The sequence below is a fragment of the Bison bison genome, unplaced genomic scaffold (genome assembly GCF_000754665.1).
Source record: "Bison bison bison isolate TAMUID 2011002044 unplaced genomic scaffold, Bison_UMD1.0 scf7180017864304, whole genome shotgun sequence".
NCBI lineage: Eukaryota > Metazoa > Chordata > Mammalia > Artiodactyla > Bovidae > Bison > Bison bison.
In genome coordinates this window covers 16,643,190-16,652,641 of record NW_011494876.1, presented here as the reverse complement: position 1 = coordinate 16,652,641, position 9,452 = coordinate 16,643,190, and the positions used below count along the sequence as shown (strand labels likewise).

Genomic DNA, 9,452 nt, shown 5'->3' with positions numbered 1-9,452 from the left:
GCCCCCGACCACCCTCCCCAAAGGAAGCACATGATGTCGAAAGGCTTCTGCCTGGGTTCCTGATGAACGGGATGTCCCGACAGCTGGGGGTCAGTGGTGTCAATGGACTGAAGGCAGCTCCTAGGGTCGGTTTGACAGCCAGAGCAAATGCCAAGTCAGGGCGGCAGGCTGGGCAGACTTAGGAAGCCATCAAGTTGCCGCCTTGACGGGGCCTTACCCTGTGCTCATACTTCAAGCCCAGCTTCAAGTCGAAGGGACAGAATTCAGGATGAGATCGCAACCTGGTCCAGATCTTCAATGAAATGAGCTAAAAATAGCCGAATATTCTCGGGGAGGAGGAGGGGGCAGTGCTCAGATTTCTCCCCAAGGTCAACCCCGGGAAATCATTCATAGCCACCCTCCTACCCCATCCCCCATCCCCAAAGAGAATAAGGCAATAACCATTTTCTATAGAAGTTTATTCCCAAAACAGAGCGCGGCTTCACGGAACAATTTACACAGACAGGAAAAGGAGCCACTGGGCTGGAGGGGGGACTCCCCCTCCCAGAGAGGGGCAGCTACAGAACCTAGGACATAGCAAGGACAACCCCCTCTCCCCACAGCAGACCCTTCAACCCTTCAAGGGCTGGGGTCACTCTGGGTAAGGAGAGCTGGGGTCCTGGCTGGCGGGATTTGGCACCAGTCAGTAAAGTAGAACTTTTAATCTCCTTAAAAACTGCCTCCCAAGAGTATGCGTGAAGGAGGTGGGTATCTGCACAGACCTTCCACAGCCCTGCACGGCTGCAGTTCCTAGTGGTAAGAAGATGCCTACACTTACCACTGGGCCTTCTGGGCCTGCTGTTCAACAGGGGACTCAGGGCTGACCTTTGGCCTGAGACGACTAGGGGGTTAGAAAGCCCTCAAGATGGCCAGGTTCAGGGTCCTCACAGGTGGGTCCTCCAAGCCCCTCTCCCACTTTCTCTACCTTTCACTTGTAAACAAAGGGGGAAAAAAAACAAACAAAACATTCTCAACTGTAAACAAAGTATAAAAAGTTCACAAAGTTTTAAACTGTAAACAAAGTGTAAAAACTGTTTTAAACTCTTGACCTGTAAACAAAGTAACAAAATGTCAAAGCCCCCAGTTCTGGACAGGAGAGGAAGTAAAAAAAGTGAGAGTTTGTGAACTGGGTCCTAACAGTCGTTTTTCCCTTTACAAGGGAATCAAGGAGTGATGGAACTGAGTCACTTCCTGCAGCCCGGGTGCCTGGGGCCAGGGAGGCTCCTGTAAACATGGGAGGCAGTGGCACCTACATTCTGAGTCTTTAATTCCCTTGTTTTTGCTCCCTTTTCTCCCCCTCCGACATCACCCTTCAGAATAAATTCTAGCAGGGGGCAGTGTCAGGGAACCAAATGGCACCACGACATTTGTACGCGGCAGGGGCAGGGGTTGCGAGGACTCCATCCACCCTCTGAAGGAATGTCTGAATAGAGGCCTGAGCCCCTCCCCGTGGGAGAAGGGAAGCCTAGATCTGTAAACATGACATCTGCTCATCCACCAGCGCCCCACAGCATCAGTCCTGGGACATAAGGCAGTAAGTGGCAGGGACTCCGCATAATAAACACACACATCCACGGGGAGGGGCAGCATGAGCGAGCCCCTGTGAGGAGGTCAGAGGACCCATTTTCAAGACCAACCCCCCCTCCCGGAGTCCCCAAAGTGTGCCCTGTGGGACATCCAAGCAAAAGCAAAGATTAATTCTGCACTTGGGGCCCCGACAGTATGCAGATCAACCAGGGAATGGGGGGTGGGGGTGCATTTACCCCTCCTGTCTGAATCCTCCCCGTTAAGATGAGAGGAAAGAGCCAATAATTTGCCAGGGACCCAAATGGGCCCAAACTCTGTACCTCTTTCCCCTCTGTCCCCCTCCCCCTCCCAGCCCAGCCTCAGAACCCCGGGAGACAGAAAAGCTGAAAAATAACATAAGCATATCTCTCTGGTTACAAAGGTACAAAATGTATAAAAGTCCTTCCCCGGCTCCCTCACTCCCCGCGCCTGTTACACACTTCCACACGCTCACAGACGAGCATGGACAGTCAGTGCTGCAGCAAAAGGGAGAGCTGGGGGCGGGGCTGTGGGGGAGGCTGAGTCCCGAGTCCGGAGTCACTTTTGTTAGCCCAGATCCTCCATTGCTCCCCGCTGGTCCTCTTCTGCTCAGCCGCTCCTCAGGAGTGACCTTCACTTCTGGGAACTCTGCGGAGTTGAATGTGGAGATGGAAGGCGGTTGCTGAGAGTCAGGTCCCCCTGGACACCCCACCATTCCTGACCCGGGCTGCCTCCCCCATCACCTTCGCCTCTCAGACTCCCCAGCCAGGGCCTTTGGCTGCCACCTATGTCTTTTCTCTAAGCACTGAGTGAGCACCTACTATGTACAGGTTCTGTTAAACACCTGACGCAAAAAAAATCTCCCTAATCTCCGCACCTCAACAAGTTTGCTACCACAGGCCTATTTTGCAGATGATGAAACAGGTTCAGAGAGGTCAAGTGTGAGTCCAGAGCCTGAACCCCTGCTCAGTCCTCCCCGCCCTCCCCAACAGTCAGACCCCAAGGCTAGGCTGCAGGAGGGCCCAGGGGGTGCTCCCAGCTCCCTCATCCTCACCCCACCCCCTTCCAGAGCCTTGGGCACCTCAGACCTCCTCCTGCACCCTCTCCTTCCTGTCTTCCCCCCGATCTCTGCTCAGGTTCTGATGGTCTCCTTCCCCAGTCCCAGGGTCTCCTTCCCTCCGAAGGCTTTTGTCACCCTATGGACCTCCACAGAACCTGGCCTAGTTGTTCCTCCTCCTTAAAACTCAGCTCCACTTTCGGCTTCCGAGGCCTGGTCCTTTCTGGCTCCTCCCCACTCCCTCTCTGACTCCTGTACCCAGTTTAATCCTCTACCCCACAAATGCCCGAGATGCACCAAGTCCCAGCTCAATTCCTGTGTGGCCCACCCCACAGTGCCTCCAGGTAGGAGGAGCTGCATATCGACTGAGTGAGCAAGAGACTGAATGATTTACTCTCAAACTGAAGTTCCAAGCCTGCCCCTACGTCTGACTTCTCCTTATCCACACTCCACCCTAAGCAAAGTTCCCAAGCAGAGACTCCTCCCTTCCCCTTCCATGTTCCAGGCTACCTCCTGCCCTCCCCCTCCAGGAGCTCAAGCCCTTCGGAAGGTACCTGACTCACCTCCTGCATCCAGGAGGTGCAGGCCCAGGTCACATAGCCACCCATTCCTGCTTATCACCCCGCTCATTGCCAGACTTCTGCCCTCTGCCCGTGGCTCCCTGGCTGCACCGAGCCCAGGGCAGCCCACGCTCTCTGCCAAACCCCACCCCATCTGGTGGGGGAATATAGGGCAGGGTGCATAGGAGATTGCCCTAAACTGACAGGGGTGTGAGCAGGTGGCTGGATGCCACTTACTCTGAGTCGGGAGACAGCTCCGAGATGCTGTGGGAGGTGGCGGAGCGTGGCGTGGAGGGTCCGAGCGCAGAGGCAGTGGCAGAAGGGGTGGGGGTGGTGTGAGGGCCCGAGGGTGTGCCTGAGGACTGCACGGAGGAGGAGAGAGCCGAGGAGGTGAATGAGGCAAGGATGGAGGAGAGGATGTCTAGCTGTTCTGTGGAGGGTCCGTGGCTAGGGCCACTGGCGGGCGCTTCCCGGACTCTGAGCAGCTGCGGGGGTGGCTCAAGGCCTTCTCGTGAGGGGTGCCGGCTAGGCGCGTGGTCCAGCGGCTCCCCTGAGTTCGATCGCTTGGACAGAGAGTCCAGAGGCCGGGATGGCAAGAGGGGGTCCCTTGAGAGTTGCCGCTGGGGAGACAGGGGCAGAGGCGGGGGCTGTGGGTCAAGGTCCCGGGCACCACGGGGCGGGGGCAACGTGCGCAGCCACTCGCAGGGTGCCCCTCGGTCCAGCGCATCCCGTGACCCGAAGCGGCCCGCCGTGGCACCAGGGTGGTCCCTGGGTGGCTGCCGCCGTGGTAGGGTGCTTCCCCGATCCCTGGGCTCCGGGCGGCCTGGCACAGCGTCCAGGCATTCCTGGGAACCCGGCCGGCTCAGGGGACGCAGGACCGGGGCGGGGGCCTCCTCCAGCTGCTCACGGCTCAGCTGCCGCCGCAGGAGCAAATCCAGCTGTTCTCGGGAAGAGTAGCGGCTGGCAGGCTGCGATAGGCTGCCGGTGCCCCCACCGGCACAGATGCGACCGTAGGAGGCAGCCGGCACTGCACGGTGGCCCAAGGTGGCAGCACGGCACCAGGACAATTCAGGGGCGCCTCGGGTCTGTGGCACCAGCGGGTACTGCAACCGGTTCTTCAAGATGCCTGCAGGAGGAACATGCGGGGGACAGTGTGTTGAGGGTCAGGAACTCCCCTGGGGCTAGGGATGTAGCAGCGCCTGGGATCCCTGGGACACAGACTTGGGGGCAGAAACCATTTGGGGAAAGGGTACAGAGGCCGCTCCTGGGAATCACAGAGAGGTTGCAGGACAGGGGTAAGAGCGAGGTGGCAGTAATCCACGGTCTCAGGAGAGAGGTGGTCCCCTTGCTGTGGGGGTAGGGGCAAATCATCCCCCAAGATCAGAGGAGGAGCAGCCCCCAGGTCAGGGTCAAAGGGCAGGGATCCCAGGGTTGGGGCAGGAGCAGTCCCTGGGGTGACGCAGGAGTAGAGGCAGAGACCCCCTTGAGCTGGGACAAGGACAACCCCTTGGGACCCCTGGAAAGCACGACCAGGGGAAGAAACCTTCCAGGGGGACAGGGAGGAATCCCATGAGTTAAGGCAAGAGTGGCCCCTGGGGTCTCTGTGGGGCAAGCACGTCTCAGGCCAGAGTGGGGCTGTCCTGTGGGACCGTGAAGCAGCATAGAGGAGCAGAACCCCCCACACAAGGGAGATAAGTCCTCAGGGTCCCTGTGAGGCTGTTTGGATTAAGAGGATGAAATCCACTGGCTCAGGGCTTGGCCACTTCCCAGGGTCCCTGGAGCACAGGCTAAAGTCAGTCTTTTGTTCTGTTTTGGTTTCGGCCGGGGCATGTAGGATCTTAGCTCCCCCAACCAGGGATCGAACCCGCACACTCCCTGCATTGGAAGGCGAAGCCTTAACCACTGGACCCCCAGGGAAACCCCGAGGGCTCCATACCTTTTCTCTGGCGCTGGACCCCACCCAAGGAGGTTTCATCGCCACTGGTCAGGGCCAGATCGGGCTGGTTGTTGTTGGCTGCGTCCTTGCTGGTGTCCAGCCCCAGGCGCCTTTCAGAGCCCCAGGTCTGCAGAGCACAGGGAGCAGCCTCGCACTCCCCCAGGGCTGGCCAGTAGGACAGGAGGTCATTGCCATCCACGTCTGCGGAGCCAGGGTCGATTACAAGAGTCACCGCAGGGTCTGGCAACCCCGCAATCCGGACTCCGTGGCCCCCTAACCCTAATGATGCCTGAGATCTGGGCTTCGCTGATGCAGCAGCAGTAGGAATAGGAGGGTGTCTCTTGGAGATCCATGGAACCATCCAGGGACTGATAAGCTCCCCCTACTCTTGACTTGAGACAGACAGAGACTGGCGGTGGGGAAACCTGATGACTGAGGGGTCAGGAAGACCAGGCTGAACCCCACCCCTCAGGGAAGAGGAGGGATGGCACATCACCCTGTAATGTCCCTGACCTTGCTCATCTGTTGCCTGGGCCCCTTCTGGGTCTCTAGCCAGCAGAGCTCTGGTGAGAGGCTGGATGGGGAGAGGTGTGGGGGCACCCCATGATGACCCCAAAGTCAGTCCCAGGAATCTTCAGGGGCTAGCGGGGCTCCTGGGTTCACACCCAAGTGGAATATGGGGTATCTCTTGGTCACCCATGGGGTCAGAGGGGTCCTATTACCTTTGGGGTGGGTAAGGAGCCTCTCGCTCTGGGCTGCCCGGCGGAGTGGACGCTGGAAACGGCCCCGTGTCCGGCCATTGTCCTCACTTTCTGAGGATGGGATGGACAGACTTCTCTCCTCCTCCAAGGACAGGTCACTGTCAGAGTCGGAGTCTGCGCCTGGAGGGGGGAAGGTCAGGAGGAACACACAGCAGTGGCCGGGGGAGGTGAGGGCCGTGGGGGTCTTGAGGGAGGCTCTGGGAACTCGGGGCAAGCTTGGAGTAGGAGGCAGGAACAGGAGGGCTGGGTCATGGCCAGGAGAATTGGGGCTGTCTGGGTAGGTGCTTCCTGGAGCTGCGACCTTAGGGGAGCTTGCCCCAGCCCTGTCAGCTGCTGCTCCCACCTGGGGGCAGAAGAAAGGGGAACGGGGGAGAGACCCTCTGAGTCCCTCCTCCCTGGCCCGGGCCCCCACCTCCACCAGCATCTCGATGGAACATGGCCACGTCCAGGTCAGTGGGGCCAGCGTGAGCCTGGAGGCCATGGTCAGTGTGGTCAGCAGCCGAGCCATGTCGAACCAGGACGTTGTCCCTAGAAACGCAGGAGCCCCCATCAAAGAGGGATGTGACGGGGTGTTTTGGAAGCAGGGCACCTGTGAGTACCCAGCCAGCCGCACACGGTATAGCTCTGAAGGTACCCCTGGGTGTGTGGCAGAAGACACTGGGGCAGAGGCAGCAGAGCAGAGGCACAGATGGCCAAGACGGGTGGAGCCAGCCCAAGGACCCGGTAATGCCAGCCCCGGGCCGTATGCCCCCTCACGAGGCGGCCCTGCCCTCACCTGAGGTAGCTGCGGCCCCGCTGGCTGTCTTGGTCCTGGGTCCGGCCGGACCGGGCACTGCTCACCGAGGAGACAGTGGAGGCACCGAGAGTGATGCGGATGAGGCCGCTCTCCTCAAAGAGGGCCGTGTTGTTGTAGGCGCCAGGCCCCTGGGGTGGTGGAGGGGACAGGCATGTGAGCCAGCCCTGGGGAAGCCTCCAACGCTGGCCTCCCAGGCTCCCTACCCCAACTCCTCTGCCCGGAGGGCCCCTCACCGTCCCAGGCGCCGGCCTGGCCTCCTCGGGCGCTGCCTTCCTGCCCAGACAGGCTGGTGTCCAGGCAGCCCGGGTGTCTGAGTTCAGGACACAGAAGAGCAGCAATACCACCAGGCCCTGAGGGTCAGCGAGGATCAGAGAGGAGACAGTGAGGGCCATGAGAGGTCAGAGCAGGGCTGTGAGGGGGTCAGCTAGGGCCAGTGGAAGTCAATGAGGGTCAGCAAGATGAGGGTCAGCAAGTGGGATCAGTCATTGCAGATGAGAGTGAGGCTGTGCGGAGGCCCCAGGGGGACCCAGTAAGGGAATGAGGGAAAGGCAACAGAAGTAGTGAGAAGTCATGAGTGACTGGAGTCAGTGAAGGTCATTGTGGACCAGCAAGCAGCCAGGAGCCTCAGCACTGATGAAGGCCAGTCCAGGCTCAGCAGCAGTCAGCTGTCAATCATCGGGTGGGCATCAGCTCCAGGCCTGGGGTTAAGGCCCCAGGCCCCACCCTACCGAAGCCCCATCTGGTCGAGAGTCAGGGGGGCGGTGTCAGGGTTACCTGGAGCCCACAGAGTCCAGCGTGGAGGTAGTGGAAGGCCAGGATGCTGTGGTTGACCGCGAGAAGGCCAAAGAGCCAGGAGGCACTGATCAGTAGAAGGAGCAGAAAGGAGCTGCGAAGGGTCCTGCCTCGGGAACATGAAAGGACAGGACACGTGAGGGTCACGCAGGGCTCGAGTGGGGGACATGGGAGGACACACGGGGATGTGAAGGGAAAGGAACTCACACGGAAATGTGGGGGTCTCAGGAGGGCACTAGGGGAGTCTGGAGGTCACAGGCGGAACCAGGAGAGTACTCAGGGAGCCGCGAGGGGACATGGGGAAAGCCGACTGGAATTGGGAGGCGGGCCATGAGAGAAAGCATGGAAGGCACATGGAAACACGCAAGGCAAAGGGCAAAGTGAGCCATCCAGGCATTGGGAGACTGGAGAGACAGCAGGGTGGAGACAGACGTGTGGGGCCAAAGTAAGTCAAGGGTACCAGAGAGGGACGGCTGGCTAGGGGATGAAGGGTGACTTCATCCCCCTACCCAGAATCTGGAGCCCAGCCTGAACCAGGGGTGCTCCAGGAAGCCCCCCAACCCCACCCAGGAGAGGGCTGCCATTCTGAAAATCCCCCACTCCCCCAACAAGCTAACTCACAGCACAGAGGTCTTCTTGGCCTCCCTCTGCCCAGTGGAGCAGGATGTGCGGGCCGCGAGGAGAAACATGGTCCCATTCATCTGGACCCACAGCCAGACATGTGGATCAGGAGCAGGGCAGAGAGAGACAGAGAGAGTGAGAGACAAACAGAGAGACAGGGACAGAAGACACTGAGACTCATAGACAGAGAGGCAGAACCCGTGAGAAATATACACAGATATACAGACACACACATAATAACCAAGGAGAAACAGAGGAGCTTAGAATCATGGAAAAAGTCAGAGATAGGGAAACAGTTTAGTTCAGTCACTCAGTCATGTCTAACTCTTTGCAACCCCATGGACTGCAGCACGCCAGGCCCCCTTGTCCATCACCAACTCCTGGAGTTTACCCAAACTCATGTCCATTGAGACGGTGATGCCATCCAGCCATCTCATCCTCTGTCATCCCCTTCTCCTCCCACCTTCAATCGTTCCTAGCATCAGGGTCTTTTCAAATGAGTCAGCTCTTCACATCAGGTGACCAAAGTATTGGAGTTTCAGCTTCAGCATCAGTCCTTCCAATGAACACCCAGGACTGATCTCCTTTAGGATGGACTGGTTGGATCTCCTTGCAGTCCAAGGGATTCTCAAGAGTCTTCTCCAACACCACAGTTCAAAAGCATCCATTCTTCCATGCTCAGCTTTCTTTATAGTCCAACTCTCACATCCATACATGACTACTGGAAAAACCATAGCCTTGACTAGACAGACCTTTGTTAGCAAAGTCCAACAAGGGAAGTCCATCAAAGGGAAGCAGAGAGGGATGGAAAAATAGAGATGGAGAGATAGACAGGTAGGGAGAGCAGCCGAGCTTGTGACCCCACATCTGCCATCTCCATGCCAGCTGGGCAGGAACAGAAAAGGAGGCTGAGCCCAGGAAGCCTGCAGACTGCCACCTGGCACCCCTCGGCCGATACCACCACACTGGCTGCAGGGCCACCTCCTATCCCATCCCACTGAGGGGAGCACAAGGTGGGACTGAGTAGAGGGTACTCACCACGAGCACAAGGATGACAGGGCCAGCGAAGCTCCAGATGAGGGGGTCGTGGATGGAGATCCAGCAGAAGTCAGGGTTCCCGTAGCCCTCGGGATCCAGGCCAACGGCCAGGCCTGCAGAGGAGAAGGGACAGGATGGAGGGGGTGTGTTCCAGAGCTGCCGACCAACCCTCTCACGTACCCGGGGAGAAGCTGGGGTGGAGGCAGGGCAGGCTCCTCCCTGAACAAGTGGCACAGGGGGCTGAGGCTAGGGTCACGATCAGGGGCAGGGGTCAGCCCACGTGATGGATGGACGTCACGGGTCACAG

General features: G+C 58.9%; 1 protein-coding gene across 1 annotated transcript in view; it reads right to left on the bottom strand.

The window, feature by feature from the left end:
- Positions 1-2,006: 2,006 nt before the first annotated feature.
- Positions 2,007-9,452, bottom strand: part of CELSR3 (cadherin, EGF LAG seven-pass G-type receptor 3) — a 26,160-nt gene continuing 18,714 nt past the window's right edge. The window contains exons 27-36 of the mRNA XM_010851899.1: positions 9,146-9,258; positions 8,108-8,187; positions 7,469-7,592; positions 6,928-7,044; positions 6,674-6,822; positions 6,317-6,426; positions 5,860-6,018; positions 5,138-5,338; positions 3,439-4,327; positions 2,007-2,232 (exon numbers count right to left, since the gene is read on the bottom strand). Coding sequence (XP_010850201.1) covers positions 2,205-2,232; positions 3,439-4,327; positions 5,138-5,338; positions 5,860-6,018; positions 6,317-6,426; positions 6,674-6,822; positions 6,928-7,044; positions 7,469-7,592; positions 8,108-8,187; positions 9,146-9,258 — 1,970 coding nt within the window. The 3' untranslated portion in view covers positions 2,007-2,204. The remainder of the gene's footprint in view (positions 2,233-3,438; positions 4,328-5,137; positions 5,339-5,859; positions 6,019-6,316; positions 6,427-6,673; positions 6,823-6,927; positions 7,045-7,468; positions 7,593-8,107; positions 8,188-9,145; positions 9,259-9,452) is intronic.